The sequence below is a fragment of the Corythoichthys intestinalis genome, chromosome 8 (genome assembly GCF_030265065.1).
Source record: "Corythoichthys intestinalis isolate RoL2023-P3 chromosome 8, ASM3026506v1, whole genome shotgun sequence".
Taxonomy (NCBI): Eukaryota; Metazoa; Chordata; class Actinopteri; order Syngnathiformes; family Syngnathidae; genus Corythoichthys; species Corythoichthys intestinalis.
In genome coordinates this window covers 15741180-15759273 of record NC_080402.1, presented here as the reverse complement: position 1 = coordinate 15759273, position 18094 = coordinate 15741180, and the positions used below count along the sequence as shown (strand labels likewise).

The 18094-nt window shown below is 38.3% G+C and overlaps 1 protein-coding gene across 1 annotated transcript; it reads left to right on the top strand.

Annotated features, from left to right (window-relative positions):
- Positions 1–1843: 1843 nt before the first annotated feature.
- Positions 1844–18042, top strand: LOC130919958 (uncharacterized). The gene is made up of 5 exons (XM_057842639.1): positions 1844–1982; positions 2096–2407; positions 7972–8070; positions 8152–8259; positions 17649–18042. Exons 1-5 carry the CDS (start codon positions 1943–1945, stop codon positions 17900–17902), a joined length of 813 nt encoding a protein of 270 aa, XP_057698622.1. The 5' UTR covers positions 1844–1942; the 3' UTR covers positions 17903–18042.
- The last annotated feature ends 52 nt before the right edge of the window (positions 18043–18094 follow it).

Below are 18094 nucleotides of genomic sequence, written 5' to 3'. Positions count from 1 at the left end.
GGATTCATACAATGTATTGATGAAGTCATCAGGAACATCAAAGAAAGGAGTTCTGCATTGCTCCCAGAGTTCATCAACATTCTTGGGTTTCGTCTTCCATGCTTCCTCTTTCATCATACCCAAGACGTGCTCAATGATGTTCATTCCTAGTGACTGGGCTGACCAGTCCTGGAGGATCTTGATCTTCTTTGCCTTGAGGAACTTTGAGGTAGAGATTGAAGCATGCGATGGAGCACCATCCTGCTGCAGAATTTGTCCCTTTTCATGGTTAGGAATGTAAGAGGCAGCTAAGATTAGTTGATATTTCAGACTATTTATGTTGCCTTCCACCCTGCAGATCTCTCGCACACCCCCATACTGGATGTAACCCCAGACCATGATTTTGCCACCACCAAACCACTGTTTTCTGAGTGAATCTCAGATCCATGCGGGCTCCAGTAGGTCTCCTGCAATATTTGCGGCAACTGGGGTGTAATTCAATGGAAGATTCATCTGAAAAATCCACCTTTTGCCACTTTTCCAGCATCCATCCTTTTGACAGGCTGTGGGCCTTGGCAAATGCCACACGTTTTTTTAATTGTCTGTACCCTGAGAGATAAATAGTCTGAAATATCAACAAATCTTAGCTGCCGCTTACATCCCTAACCATAAAAAGGGACAAATTCTGCAGCCGGGTGGTGCTCTATTGCATACTTCAATCTCTATCTCAAAGTTCCTCAAGGCAAAGAAGATTCAGATCCTCCAGGACTGGCCAGCCCAGTCACCAGACATGAACATCATTGAGCATGTCTGGGGTAGGATGAAAGAGGGAGCATGGAAGACGAAACCCAAGAATGTTGATGAACTCTGGGAGGATTGCAAGATGCTTTCTTTGATGTTCCTGATGACTTCATCAATAAATTGCATGAATCCTTGCCTTCCCCATGAAACTCATACAAAATATTAAATCGGGATCTCACAGCACCACTACTTAATTCGCTCATGTTATGTAACATATTTTTGTATTTGAAGTCCATTTTTTGTTCAATTTTCACACTACGTTCTGTAGGCGACAAAACTTTTGTGTTGCCAAAATTTGGCCTTTATGTCTTCATTAAATGATAAATCTTTTTTCAGTGAAACAAATATATTTTTGTACATTCAACATCATTTGGGAGGGTCTTAGCTTTCATATGAGCCATTTCTGAAACCAATTGAATAAATAAGAGTCGGGTTATTAGCAATTGTTTCTACAAAATGGATAAGCGACAAGACTTTTGTCAGGGACTGTGTATAGATAAGGGTTTATTTTAGTTCCTGTTATGTGAGAGGATGATGAGATACATGGGTTAGGAGAAAAAAAAATGTCGAAGGAAATGAGGCATGACTTACGCAGGTATAAAAAGAGAAGCAACAGAGAGATAGAGATCTTCTGGGTAATTTTGAGTAATTTTAGTTTTTTGCTGTTTGGTTGTTTTTTGTCTTGCAAGAATATTACTGTAAATACTCATTAATCTTATCATGTCTCTTCAATATTATCCAAGTATTTTTTTGATAAAACACACCCCTCTAAGAATTCTGTCACAACTCTCACAATCACCATTACAACCCCTGCCAAAAATTATGGAATCACCAGTCTCGATGGATGGTCTCTCAGTTGTGTTATGTCTAAAAACAAACAAGTTTTAAATCAAAATGTTGAGCTTTGCTTTCCACATTTTGTAGACAGTCCTAATGGTTATCATTTCAGGCTTGAAACAACACACAAAATAACTACCAGTACATGAAGTTAGTCTTTAGTCTATCTTTATCTGTAATAACACCTTTATTTTGTATCAGTGGGTTCCGGAGTTAGATGTTGACAGAGGAAGTGCAACAATGACAAAGAGGAACTTAGTACAATAAATATGATTTTTCGAAATACAGGTCAAGAGACCAAAAGGAGTTAAGAATCTCTAAGAGTATGAAGATAATTCTCATTTTTGTGACATTTTTATTGCAAGGTAAGAAAAAGTTTACTTCAGTTGTATATCTTTTTGTTATTCTATTTTATCTCAATATGATTTTAAATATACAGTACTGTAGGTTTGAGAAGTCATCACTTTATTTGTTGCAGGTGTCGTCAGCATGAAGACTAAAGTCACAGGAGTATCTGGGAAGGACATTACAATAACATGTTCTCTCGGCTACAAATCAGATCATGTCAAATACTTCTGTGAAGGCGATTGTAATGATGATAAAGATGTTCTAATAAAAAGCAGCCGTGGGATTTGGAATTTAAGCAAATATAGAATAGTAGACTACAAAAATTACTTCAACGTTACAATCTTTCATCTAACAAAGAAGGATGCTGGTCCCTACTATTGTGGATGGGAAAGATTCATCATAGTGGATATATACAGACGTGTTTTCCTCACTGTCAATCAAGGTAAGTGGAGAAAAACTGACACACTCACAACCACTATTAAGTGCCTCTAGGGATCGCAAACATTTTCGGTTGGAGGAAAATCTTTCCAAAGACACTCCCTAATTTTTACAACACAAAAGAAACCAAATGTAATTAACTACCATGTGTACACCTAAATGCCATGGCTATTATTATTATTATTATTGATTTTTGTTTCAAACCTAAATATAATCTAAAAGATGTTCATCAATAACTGGAGAAATAACGTGTGCTAATTAAAGTGACTGTTGCACTGTTGATAGAATTGCACAATGCAACAATCATATGAGAGCTTTTAATAAGCCCAAAGCTAAGCTAAATAAGAGTGATGATTTAAAAAAAAAAAAAAAAAAAAAAAAGCCAATTTCAACTGTTTCTACTTCAAACTGTTTTGTTCACCCCGCTTAAAAAAAATAATTTGGGGAAAATTCCAACAAAAAGGTTGCATTGAACCTTTGGAATCATTTGACTCCATGGTCAATGTAGTTGTACCGACCAAAAATTGACTTCCATTCATATATAACTGGCTCCTATTGATTCTCAGACCCACAAAAAGTTTGCTGTCATTATATTTTTTTGCCCCCCAAAATTCTCCAAAGTCAACAGGAGGTCACCCATAATTGCCCTAAAATCAACAAAAAGTGTCCTGGAAATGCTACGAAATCCAAAGTAAATGATCCAAAATTAACAAGAAGTGACCTGGAAATGCTCAAAAATCCCAAGAAATTGCCCCAAAACCAACATTAAGTGACGAGTAATCCAGAAAAGTAGCAGGAAGTGGAAATATCCCCAAATCAATAAGAAAAAATCCATGAGACTTTTTATGACTTTTTCTAACCAGATGATGATTATGTCTGTACTATTGGTGTGGTCTCCATATGTAGCTAACTATGTAGCTACAGTATAAGTATTTTAAAAAATGACATGACAATTAATTACACTGACAATCTTTTTTTTTTTACTCATTTTCGATGACATTGCCAGAAACTAGAGGTTAGATTTTGTGCCCGAACCCGAACCCGACCCGACCCGACCCGAATGTCGGGTCGGGCCCACATTTTAAGCATTCACGCTCGGGTCAGGTCGGGTCGGGCCGCCATGCCGGACTTATAAATTATTTTTAAAAAAATAAATAAATTTAAAAAAAAATGGAGAGCAGGCTCTCTGTATTGCGCTTTTGCTTGTGCGTGTGCACGAACGCCGTGGCGCCGGCCGCTTTTTCTTCTTGTCCTCCCGCTGTACGAGGCGCCGCCCTCATTTTCATTTCCTTGTCAGAGAGGCGCGTCCATGTGAGAACAATATCCCACACACTCAGAAATATGTTTAACAAACTTTCCCAGCGTTATTTCGTTGTGTGAATGCTTTGATCATTCTCAAAAAAATATGTAGATTATTTAAACATTAAGAAAACTTGCGTTTTTTTCTGCCAACTCGAAGAAATGAAAATAAATTGCTGCTGCTGCGTTTTTTCCGCGTCACTCAAAAAAACAAAAAAACAAAACAAAACAAAAAAAAATCGGGTTTTTCGGGCTCGGGCCTGCAAATCTAGTTAAGTGATCGAGCTCGGGCCGGGTCGGGCCTCAATACCAGCGGGCCGTGTCGGGTCGGGCTGGATTTTTTAGGCCCGAACTAGGCTCTACCAGAAACGTACCGTATTTATTTAACAATGGTCTTGCAGGTAGTCCCTGGTTTACGAACGAATTCTGTTCCTGCGCTGGAAACATAACCCGGGTTTTCGCGTATACCGGAATTAACCCTTTAAATACCTCAAAGCCCTCTAAATTAAGAAAAAAAATTATACGTCATTCACTCGCAATTCAGTTTGACTTGAAGGTAGTTCGTTAGTGTGTCCAATTATAAATTAAAAATGTCAATTGATAAAATTAACTCACAGATGCAATCTTTGAGTCAGGGAACATTTCTGTTGCTAATTCTGAGAAGTGATCAGCAACAGCTGCAGGCAAATTGTGTTCGGCAACAAATTGGCAGAATAAAATCTCCGCTTTCGTCACTTTTCATTCTGCAGACTTCATCTTTATGACCAGTGTTGTTAAAAATGTTATTATTATATATTAATAATAATGAATTAGTTACAAATTACTTCTCCCAAAAAGTCATTGAGTTAGTAACTCAGTTACCTGAATGTAAGCGTAATTAGTTACTTGGCAAAGTAACTGGTGTTACCTTTCATGTATTTTTTTTTCCATAAAAAAAAAATAATAATAATAACAAAAAAGATAGTAACCTTTGCGATGTTTGGAAGTCATTAATTATTTCATTTCGACGTAAAAGTTTTAAAACTGTTTGATCATTTAAAGATAGATTCAAGTCAAGATTTTGCCGATTTAGGAGTATTTTAGAAAAAAAGTAACTTAGGTTCGCTAGGAAGGTTCACTACAAGAGAGCCTGTCTGAGAAGTATACTGCTCTAAAATGGCAGCTGTTTGCTAACCCCACCGAGTCTGTCATTTCGGATGTAGTTCTTTATGCATGAAATATCTATGCGAAGATTGTAGGCTGTCGGCTACAGTCAGGAAATATTGGCGCCACCTAGTCCCAACAAACACTTCACTCTCTGTGTCTCTGACTTTTCTCGCGTCATTCAACTAACGTAGTAACGCATAGTAATGCACATTGTCTCGTTGCCGAAATGCTGACAAAATCCAAACGGAGAAAAAATACGTAATGCACGAAAAATAGGGTTGTTCCGATCATGTTTTTTTGCTCCCGATCCGATCCCAATCGTTTTAGTTTGAGTATCTGCCGATCCCGATATTTCGCGATCCGATTGCTTTTTTTTTGCTCCCGATTCAATTCCAATCATTCCCGATAATTTTTCCCGATCATATACATTTTGGCAATGCATTAAGAAAAAAATGAATAAAACTCAGACGAATATATACATTCAACATACAGTACATAAGTACTGTATTTGTTTATTGTGACAATAAATCCTCAAGATGGCATTTACATTATTAACAATCTTTCTGTGAGAGGGATCCACGGATAGAAAGATTTGTAATTCTTAAAGGATAAATGTGACTTTGTATATTGTGACTAAATATTGCCATCTAGTGTATTTGTTGAGCTTTCAGTAAATGATACTGTAGCCATTTAACTTCTGCCCAAATGCAAGATGGGAAGTGCAACCATGACTGTGCGTCGTGGTACCAATTGATATATCTTCTCTGCGTTGGGAAATAACAAAGGGTGTTAAGACAAAGATCAACTACTACCTTTCTTCCCCACATTGCTTCCCACGATTATTCTAATCATTGGGAAAGGGATTGAAAGGCTTTAGCCATTTAAAAATAGGCTCCAAAGGCTGCCTAAATTCACTCTAGTCATTTTACGCTGCCTTTTAGCTCTATATATTGTATGGGTAAAACGGCGCCGTTATAGATTGAACGCGACAATGCGTGAGTGGGTCGTGCAGCGCATGCGTTAATTGCGTTAAATATTGTAACGTGGTAAATGTAAAAAATATTAATTCTCGCTGTTAACGCGATAAATTTGATAAGCCTACCTTAAGCTTAAACTAAAGACTCTGGAAGAGTGTAACACATTATGTCTGTAACGTTAAATACCATTAGAAAACGATTAACAAAAAAAAATAAATTTAAAAAGCCATGTCCGATATTTTTTTGCCGATTCCGATACTTTGAAAATGACGTGATCGGAACCGATCGATCAGTGCTCACTTGTACAAATTACGCCGAAACCGTAGAACTTGACAGATATGTGCACAGGCATCATCTCAAATGTGATCACACAAAACGCAACCACGCATCGCATCCCCGCATTTCCTTCTTCTCCTGAGTCCTCACAAATATAACAAATAAAATTTTGGGGGGTTTTTGGGCTCGCACCTGCAAATCAAATTAATTGCAGCTAATTAAAAGATGTTCAAAGGACATACATAGTCTTGCAGTTAAGAGGACTAAACATACAATCATCCTGCTTCATGTGGTGATGCACATACAGTAAATTATTTCTTACAGTTAATGTACCAAATCTTATTTTATGTCCTGACAGCAGGCTTTATTTCTTTTCATGGACATAAGTAAACTGGCATATTCCCGATGTGTAATTCGCTGCCAACAGACCAGTCGTGCTCTACTCGCTGATGCGGTGTTGGTGAGGGTGGATTTAAATTCTTCATAACTCCGCCTAATTATCGCGTTGTGTTTGACTCTGGTATCCACCCCCCTTTATGTGAACGCGCAGTAACTCAGATTGGGTTAACACGGGTTCAACAAATCAACCCCGTAATCAGTGTTGTAGCACCAATTGACCCAAAACTAGGTCACAAGATTTTGTCAACTCCGGTTTCCCGCTAGTACCCTGGGTTACTTCTGGGGAGGTTAAACTCCGTTTGTAGTACAGGCCACTGGTGTGAGAGAGGGAAGGGTGGACGAGATGGCAAGTTTCTTTTGTTTTCATTTTATTGGTAGTAGTAGTTGTGTTCCGTGCTTTCAGTGGCAAATAAATAATTGAAAACCCTACCCTTGTCCTAAACTCTGTCCTTGTAGATGCTACAGTAATACAGTGTTTTCCGAAATTTCCAGGTTCGCGGTGAGTCAGCAACCAGCACACTTTTGCTCAATAGACGATGTTTATTGATTAGAAAATGCAGAATAAATGAGATTTATTGATTACAATCCCACAAGAGCAAGCAACAAGTATCAAAACAAGAACAAGCGGTAACGATAACGTTAGATCTAGTTTGTCAATCCCAGAACCCCCGCGCTACCGTTACAGCAACAAGATGTTCCTTAGCAATGAAAATCGCTTACCGTTGACAAATGAGCGGGGAGCCAAACGCTCCGGCAAAGCGGCGAAGGAACAAAGCCAAGCGACCCGTACGTAATCCTCTAGCAGACTTCAGGGGAGTTGGGGGAATCTCCCGACTCTTATAGGCACGTCTGACGTGGGGACACGGGTTGCCACTCCCTGGCCCCACGAAAACGCACCACCCGAACTCATGAGACCCCCCCCCTGCAAGGGTTTGAGATTCCCCCCCAGTTGAGGCTCCCAGCGGTTAAAGTAGAATGTTTATTTAAGTTATCTCGTGAGATTCCCTCCTAACTATGGGACATAAGCGCGTACTATGGTGCAAAACAAGTTATCTCGTGAGATTCCCTCCTAACTATGGGACCGAAGGTGAAAAACAATAGAAGTTATTACAATCTAGGTCACAGAAGCAATCATACATCACAAAAGCATAATGTGCTGATGTTAAGGCATCACATAATATTTTCCCCCATCATACAGTATAACGACTTTAATCTTTTAAGTATGTGCAGTTGTTCTATATCCACTTTTCAGCAGTAATGGTAAGTATAGCATTTTATTTATTTATTTTTAATTACATTTTTTTGTTGTTGTTCTTAATCCGAAGTATTTTCATGTAAATTTCGACTTTAACGGTGAAAACCGACTCACGGGAAAATTCGGTTTTCGTCGCCAACAAAGAAACGCTACTTAACCGTAAATTGAGCTCTCTCTGTATATGCATTCTTTCTTTAATGTGGTTATTTTCTATAGCCACTCCCAGTATCACAGCTTCAACAGAAACACAAGAGCCCAAGAAAACTGAGTTAACACCAAGCCCACCTGAGCAATTTCTTCCAAATACTTCCTCTCGTAAGTCACAATTTCTTGGCCGTCAGACACGTACCATATGTGTGACACACATTCTAAGAAATGCTTTTGTTTTTGTTGCAGAAACGCCAATATACATCGGAGCAAGCATTGGAGTGATCACACTCGCCTTGGCATTGGTTCTTATCATCCACTTTACACACAAAAAAGGGAACGTTAGCACATCTTCTGGTATGAAGAACAGAGAAAAAGTCTAATATTAACACCTGCTGCTTTTAGATGCAAGAAGCGAACAGATGTCATTTGACCAACTATGTTGACTTTTCGTTCCTCTTTTTTGGTTAACATACAGTATAAAAGACACACGGATATAGAAATGTTTAACATTAGAAACATACACGTTTTCCTCCTTCAGTAATATCATCAAAATTAGAAGATGAATTATCTCCAATTTAGTAACATTAAAAAAAAAAATACTGTTGAATAACACTGAACTACCGTGAAAACAACTACACTTTAACTGTTGTTTTACAGCACACTACGGTATAATGTTTGGGGCGAAAATGACATCACTGCGCCCCTTTTCATTCTCACCCTGCCAAAGGTGGGTAGTGTAGCCAAAAATATCACTCAAGTATGAGAAGCAATAATTTAAAATAATATTACTAAAGTAAAAGTAGTCTTCCAAAAAAAATGTCATATACTGTAACAAGTAAAACAGAATTAGGTGAACAGAAAGCAGTGTTTTACAGCGGTATATAGATATTTTTCTTAGTATGACATCATCTATATCAGGGGCCCCCAACCTTTTTTGCACAATGGACCGGTGTGATTTGGGTCTTTTTTTCACGGACCGGTGTCCTGTCAAATTTTGCACCCTTATAAAATTTTGCTCCCAAAGCTTTTGTGGCGGTGAAAAAAGCCCTGTTTTATATTCAGTTGGACTCTCAATGTTATCAAATGGTGCTAAAAAACAATTTACGTCATAAACATACATGTGCAACACGGAAATGGCGTAAATTAATGCTTAACGACACGGCGAAGTCGTTAAGTGAGAGGGCTACGTACAGTTGTTGTGTGCACCTAACATGGCAAACGTAAGTTAATATTCCTTTTTTTAAAGAAAGTTTGTAGTGTGTACTTTGGAATCGCTGCATTCGCGGTCCTTTTTAACGTTACGCACATGCCAACTTTGCACACCGGCAATGTGCAGCAGAAAAATACAGCAAATATAAAATGGCATTTGTTTTTAGCCCCGTCGTGTTAAGTGCAGGGAAAAAATACAACTCACCTGCTGAATCAGTGGGAGGCCTGAGTTTGTTTCGTTGAGACGAGATGGTCCCGAGATGGGAGAGTGAGAGAAGCTAGCATCACAAATACACGATGTTGGAAATTGTAGCAGTTTTCAGCGCGCTCCTAGCGATGTCAGGATATTCCAAAATGACTTTCATCCAGAACTTCGGTAGAGTTTTACAAGTTCTACAAGCTGATATTCCTGTTGCACAGACATGCTCGAATCACTCGGTTTATTCACATACGGGTCACGGATTCACTCCTTTGCAGTTCGTGGGTCTTTAGTGATTGGGAAGTAGCATAAATGTTGTTTTCTCCGAGGTTGTAGGCACATCTTTTGGCTCGTCAGGTTCCCTTTTCCCCGTAAAAAGTCTGTCCAAAGACGTCTGTTATTCAGTCATTCTAGTGTGGGGGCTAATAATTTCTGGGAAGAAATGTGATTGGCGACGACCTACCTCATACGTTATTATCGAGTCCAAGCGCACATAGATATACAAACTGAGATTTAGTGCTAACAGCCCAATCAATGCATTTCTATGACGACCTCCAATCCTGTAGTTGTATATCTAGAGTAGACAGGGATATTGGTGTGTTAAGCGGCACAGGCCAAAGTCAACTGGCCAGAATGCAGTCGTCAATAAATTATTTATTATTTCTGCACGGCCCGGTACCAAATGCGCCACGGACCGGTACCGGTCCGGGGCCCGGTCGTTGGGGACCCCTGATCGATATGATTTGTATTATTATATAAAACATTGAATTCCGACTAGAAAAATCTATAGCCGGGGTCTCCAAACCAGTCCTCGAGGGCTGCTGTGGGTCCTGGTTTTTAAAGGGATCCCTCGCTACTTTGTGCTTCAAAATTCACGCCCTCAGTCTATTGCGGATTCTTTTTCTGTTAAAAAAGTATTTTATAGAGCTATCCGATCACGTAGTCTCTCACTCGCGCTCCTGCCACTTATCTTGGTCAGGCAGTGCACTGGAGTTACTTATTAAAATCTTATATGCCAAATGTATCACATTTGATCAGTGTTGTTAATCTTACTGAAAAAAAGTAATTAATTATAGTTACAAATTACTTCTCCCAAAAAGTAATTGCGTTAGTAACTCAATTACCTGAATGTAAGAGTAATTAGTTACTTGGCAAAGTAATTGGTGATAATTACTTTTTTTTTTTCCTAAAAAAAAAAAAAAAAAAAAAAAAACCATTGGCCACACTATGTGAAGTTTTTGGGGAAGGTTTTTGGTACAATTGGCCCGAGCCCAATTCTTTACCCTAATTTACCCTTTACCCTGAATCAACTGGTAAAAGTTGTTAAAATTGCTCCCATTATTGCATTAGTTCCCTTCTCTCTACTTTCGACATATGAAAGTTTTAAAACTGTTTCATCATTTAAAGATAGATTCAAGTCAAGATTTTGCCGATTTAGAAGTATTTTAGATAAAAAGTTACTTAGGTTCGCTAGGAAGGTTCTCTACAACAGAGCCGTCCTAAAAAGTCTACTGCTTTAAGATGGCGGCTGTCTACTAACACATTTAGTGCCATGTCTGTCATTTTGCATCTAGTTATATCTATATACAGTACATGTGATATCTACCATGTCTACCATATCTACCATAACATGCGGGCGTAGTTTGTAGGCTATCGGCTACAACATGTATTATTGGAGCTACCTAGCATCGCGTTTGCTCGGCGTCACAACTTTCTTGCCTCCTCCCAACTCCTGCTCTGCTCTGTCGTCTCGGTGAGTCCGTCTCCCTCAGACTTTTTGACCAATATAGTAACGCATAGAAACGCATGCCTTTCCGTCCTCAGTAACGGTAACGGCGTTGCCAAGATGAGAAAAGTAATTAATTAGATTACCCACTACTGAAAAAAATAACGCCGTTATATTGTAATGCCGTTATTAACAACAATGCATTTGATACACCTAAAATTTCATGATTTTGAGACTAATTCAGAATTTTGACATTTCTTTTTGAAAAAAAAAAATGATGGATGCAAGTCAACACATGCATCTGCAGGTTCCATGAGAAAAAGAAACAGGATTTAGCAAGGGTTATAGATATTAGAGCGCTTATTACACATATTCATTTTGACTTTTCTTTTTACAAATTTGAAAAAAAAAAACCCGTTTCATTAAGACCTTATTTTCCAGATTTTGTGATTCTCTGACAATTGCTTCATATTGCAGGCATTAAAGGGTTATGATGATTGACAGACAGTTAAGGTTTGAGCATGCGTCAACATCGTTTAACTTGCTGAACCGTTGCTGCGCAATCACATTGTGTGTAAGTGAGCACTTTGAGCGGATTTGAGTGGACTCACCCAATGAAGTATTTAACCCTTTAAGGTCTGGGCCTATTTTGTCTGATTTTGCATGCCTTTGAAGTTGCCTTTATATTTCAAAGAAAGAATTGTTTACGATGGCCTGGTTTGGTCCCTTTTTTTGTGAGACCTTGAACTTCATGTCCAAACTGTTGTTTCCTTCACTAACCAATTATAAATCATCATTTTGGGCCCAAAAAGACCAAAAATTCCAAAATCGTTTTGTCAAAATTTTTAATATTGATGTCCAATAGACAACTAAACATGCGTAATGAACCATTTTGAAACTTTGTAATATTTATTCAACATGTTAGGATGAACATTCAACCAAAAAATTTTAGAATAAATAGTCTTACATTTGACAATTCAACATAAACAACAGGTATAGCCATAGGCGTTTTTGCCTTTATACATGCTCTAGTCAAAACAGGTTATATACAGCAGACCAAACAGTGAAGAACAGTGAAAAAATATATACCATCTAACACAAAAAGTGTTTAGAGGCCATCTATTTATGAGTTTAGGTATTGCAGCCCATCACCTGATGAAAACTATGTACACACAATCAAGCTTCTTGAACACACATTTATATACACAAATTGAGAAGACTGATTGTGGGGGAAAAAAATATATAACATTGGAAAAAAAAGTATTTTCAAAAATATTTACAATAAACAAGTTAAACTTTTGTCAGGCTTGCCACTCCGAAAAGCAGTTTCGTCCTGGAATTAGACACAGGGCTACATCACACAGCTCACACTTCCATGGGGTGTCGGTCCTCTTTCCACCCTTCCATTTTTATTTCACTTTACTTTCATTGTCACTATAAATGTACATGAAAAAAAGTCAGTATTTATGAAAATAATAAAGTATAAAATAAAAATATATACAGCAATAAATAATAATGGAAATCTATATGTATGACAATAGAAAGAATACCATAGCTGAATATGTGCTACATCCCTAATCTTCATATAGAAAGAAGAACACCACAAATTATAAATTCCTGCCTGGGATACCCACAGTGCACGTACGACTTTGATCTGATATGCACATTTTATTATTATATACACAAACACACATTTATATTGCATCAAAATTAACTTTGTCTTGCAATATAAAAAGAAACTTTCAAAAGAAACTTTTTCATCATAAAAAAAAAAGAGTGAGTTGGCTTACCTCTGCTCGTCGATGGCGTCACCCACGTGTTCAAATCCGTCACTACCTTCACTCGAGGACTCTTCCGAAGAAGACGATGATGACGAATTTGGACCATCCTCTTCCTCAAGTTGATCAAAAAGCACAATTTCTTGCGCTAAATGTAGTTTTCCGTTCATTGTCAAAGTCACACAAAGTCGCTGCTCGACCCAAACGGCCGTCGCTCGCCACCTCGCTGCTTCAGAACACTCCTCCCTCTCGTTCAGTAGAACCTCGCACGGCAGTTATATTTGTAAAAAAAAAACGCATTTTGTGCTTCCACTGTGACTTCGAAAGGGTTCGTTTGATTTGTGTTTTTTTCATGGAGCTTCCGTTTTGAAAAAGGACAAGAAATGATGGAAATACAGACATAAACAAATGATCCATGCAGCGTTTTAATGTTTTTTTGAGAGGACAATAAAACTATAAAACTTAAATGACAATATCTCACGTTCTAGTTGGTCGATTGACTTCAAATAATAACAGGAGTAAACCGCAACTTCCGCACTTTAAAACGAGACCAACCAAAGGCATGTGGGTGACGTAATTAAAACGTGAGGGCGCTTCAAAGACGACGTGCGCTGAGGACGCGCCGGCGCGTCCTTCGACTCTCAAGGGTTAATAAAGACAAGCGTTTTTCTACTTTTTTTTTTTTTTACATGGATTAGACGTCTACTTTTTTCTTGTTTAAAAATAATTTGGTGAGACAGTAACACGTTTAAAACGTGTCATAATTGTAACATTTGAAATGCTTAAAAACCATTTATTAAAATATATATTCACATGAAAGTTTTTTTTAATTATATTTTGGGGGAAAAAAAGTCAAAAAACATGTCTTATATGTACAGTGGGGCAAATAAGTATTTAGTCAACCACTATTTGTGCAAGTTCTCCAAGTTCTCCCACTTGAAAATATTAAAGAGGCCTGTAATTGTCAACATGGGCAAACCTCAACCATGACAGAATGTGGAAAAAAAAAAAAAAACAGAAAATTACATTGTTTGATTGTTAAAGAATTTATTTGCAAATCATGGTGGAAAATAAGTATTTGGTCAATACCAAAAGTTCATCTCAATACTTTGTTATGTACCCTTTGTTGGCAATAACCTGAGGCCAAACGTTTTCTGTAACTCTTCACAAGCTTTTCACACACTGTAGCTGGTATTTTGGCCCATTCCTCCATGCAGATCTCCTCTAGAGCAGTGATGTTTTGGGGCTGTCGTTGGGTAACACGGACTTTCAACTCCCTCACAGATTTTCTACGGGGTTGACACCTGGAGACTGGCTAGGCCACTCCAGGACCTTGAAATGCTTCTTACGAAGCCACTCCTTTGTTGCCCTGGCTGTGTGTTTGGGATTATTGTCATGCTGAAAGAACCAGCCACGTCTCATCTTCAATGCCCTTGCTGATGGAAGATTTTCACTCAAAATCTCTCGATACATGGCCCCATTAATTCTTTCCTTTACACAGATCAGTCGTCATGGTCCCTTTGCAGAAAAACAGCCTGAAAGCATGATGTTTCCACCCCCATGCCTCACAGTGGGCATGGTGTTCTTCGGATGCAATTCAGTATTCTTTCTCCTCCAAACATGAGAACCTGTGTTTCTACCAAAAAGTTCTATTGTGGTTTCATCTGACCATAACACATTCTCCCAGTCCTCTTCTGAATCATCCAAATGCTCTCTAGTGAGCCGCAGATGGGCCTGGACGTGTACTTTCTTCAGCAGGGGGACACGTCTGGCAGTGCAGGATTTTTAGTCCCTGGTGGCGCATTGTGTTACTGATAGTGGCCTTTGTTACTGTGGTCCCTGCTCTCTGTAGGTCATTCACTAGGTCTCCACGTGTGGTTCTGGGATTTTTGCTCACCGTTCTTGTTATTATTTTGACACCACGGGGTGAGATCTTGCATGGAGCCCCAGATCGATGGAGATTATCAGTGGTCTTGTATGTCTTCCATTTTCTAATAATTGCTCCCGCAGTTGATTTCTTTACACCAAGCGTTTTACCTATTGCAGATTCAGTCTTCCCAGCCTGGTGCAGGTCTACAATTTTGTCTCTGGTGTCCTTCGACAGCTCTTTGGTCTTGGCCATAGTGGAGTTTGGAGTGTGATTGACTGAGGTTGTGGACAGGTGTCTTTTATACCGATAATGAGTTAAAACAGGTGCCATTAATACAGGTAACGAGTGGAGCCTCGTTAAACCTCGTTAGACCTCGTTAGAAGAAGTTAGACCTCTTTGACAGCCAGAAGCCTCTTACTTGTTTGTAGGTGACCAAATATTTATTTTCCATTCTAATTTGGAAATAAATTCTTTAAAAATCAAACAATGGGATTTTCTGTTTTTTTTTTATCCACATTCAGTCTCTCATGGTTGAGGTTTACCCGTGTTGACAATTACAGGCCTCTCTAATCTTTTCAAGTAGGAGAACTTGCACAATTGGTGGTTGACTAAATACTTATTTGGCCCACTGTATCTCTTTCCAATGATAAATCTGAATAAATACTTTGAACACAACAACAAAAAAATTACTACTTTGCGGTTTTTCACTTATCGCGGCTGGTTCCGGTCCCCATTAACCGCGAAAAACGAGGGACCACTGTATACCGAACGAACACAGACAGTTTAACAAATGAGGTTTTTGCTAAAACAAGTAGCACCTGACTGCAATCAACCGATTACACTTGTAATACACCATTTTGGTGAAAAGGTGTCCTGTTTCGTTGGAGAGAAATCCTGCACCCACTGAGGCCCTATGTGGAATAGTTTGGAGACCACTGACCTCAAGAAATAAAACATCACACCTCCAGAGAGCATGACTGCCCTCTACTGGAGAAAACATATTTCCTACCAAATTAAAACCATCATTTCACCTGTTCTCTGTGGTCTATCAGTCTGCGGTCTATCTATAAAAACTGGGAGAGAGAGAGACAGCAGTGACAAATTACTATGACAATGTCTAGGTCTAATTGTCTATGTCAAATGGTTTATCTTTTATTGCACTTTTATGACGGCATGTGATTGAACAGGCCGGCGTGATCAAAGGACAAAAAGTACATTTTTCTCAAAATGTTACTGAAGTAAAGGAAACAGAGTAAATGTAATGTGTTACTACCCATCTTTGCCCCCCTCTCCAACCAGGTTTTGAATACGTATTGCTACTCTGGCAGTTGAGTGAGCTAACTACAGAGCCACCAGTCGAGTACCAGTCGAGTTTAGTTCTGGTTGCCAGTACAGTGATCCGTTGCTACTTTGCTGCTCAACTTTCGCGCCTTTAGTGCTTCGCAGATTCTGTAAAAAAAAAAAAAAAAAAAAAAAAAAAATATATATATATATATATATATATATATATATATATATATATATATATATATGAAAGTGTTCTAAAAACATTTATTTACACTTTATTTACACCTACTGTACATATGTATGTACCCACGTGAACGTATCATATGGGAGAGTGAGAGAATGATGTATACAGCTTATTTATTTTAGTTATACATTATTTCATGTATGCTATTCAAATAATTAATATTTTATTTGCATGTTTCAAACAATTCTTTAATGTTCTAATGATAACATGAATTAATAGGGTTTCATATGTACGTATTGATATTATATACCGTATTTTTCCGACTATAAGGCTCACCTGACTATAAGCCGCCACCCACATAATTTGACACGAAAACGGCATTTTTTCATAAATAAGCCGCACTGGACTTTAAACTGTCCTCACTGTATTATGGGAAATTTTCACCAAAAGACATTGACCGGAAACACTCTATTTGACAGCGTCATCATAAGACTGTCATAAGACCAAATGAACCACCAACATGAACCAATTGGCTGCAAAGCTTCATTGCTTCAAGAAGCTTCATTTGGCTATCACTGCTCCCTTGGGCGAGACAGTCAACCTCTGCTGCCACCTGCTGTCAACACTGTTGTCCTCCAACATGCCTCCTAGCATGCATAGCATGTTCTATGCTGATAATTTCTTCAGTTACTGTTACAGTTGTTTCATTAATTGCTAGTTATGATATTTGGCAACACTTTATTTGACAGTAGCGCCATAAGACTGTCATAACACCATCATAATTATAAAATGACACTTCCATAAGCATTAATGAATGCTTATGATAGATGTCATTTTGTGTCTTCCGGCAAATGATCTCACTTTTTTGAATGGATGTAAAAGATCTGAGCTGGACAGAAATGTGTGTTACATTGTAGTGACATAATTTGCCGGATTACACTTAATGACATCTGTCATGAGCATTCATTAATACCGATGATAGTGTCATGTTGTAATTATGACAGTTTTATGGCAGTCGTATGACGCTGCTGTCAAATAAAGTGTTCCCTATTAACCAAAATAAATCAACAAATAAGCCACACTGGACTAGAAACCGCAGGAGTCAAAATTAGGGAAAAAAGTAGCGGCTTATAGTCAGAAAATTTTGGTATACAGTACATACACACAAAAAATGTTAATGGAGGGGGGGGGGGGGTGACACTGCTTCGCGGTTTTTCACTTTACGCGGTCGTTCTGGTCCCCATTAACATCGATAATTGAGGGGAAAAAAATCTAAAATTTACGAGTACTGAAGCATTAAACTGTCTTTCCATGTACAGTATTTAACGATTTTCCCGTTTTTTTTTTGTGGTAATATTCTGTCAACCACAGATGCCAGTGTTTTTCTGTATTTATTTATTTATGTATTTATTTATTTTTAATAGTGCAGTAAGAGATCACAAGTCAGAGGGATTTGAATTTGAAATACTGTCAATGTGTTTTGTTCATAGGCGGGAAAAAGGACAAAGCAAGAAGTGCAAGAAGCTCCAAAGAAATGCTCGAATCAGCTGGTGACCACACCTCACCTGCTGTGGAAAGCCATGGTGCTTCGAGAAATAGCGACTCACTGATTTCCCCAAACAATCTACTATATTCGACTATCACCCACGGCCACATTGACAGCAACACAGTCTCTCATGAACCTGACGTGACATACTCCAACATTAAACTCACAGATGAAACAGCAGTGTACTGCAATGTCTAAACATCATGCAAAAAGCCAGTCTATGACAAAGTAATAGACTATTTGATGTTGATATGGACCACTGTTTAATAAAATGGCTTGCAATGTTTATTATTGAATAAAGTATCGCCTCAACATCTGATTCACTGCAGGAGTCACATCCTTATTTTAAAATATCATGCAAATAGTTTAAGTTTTGGTGCTTAAAAGGGA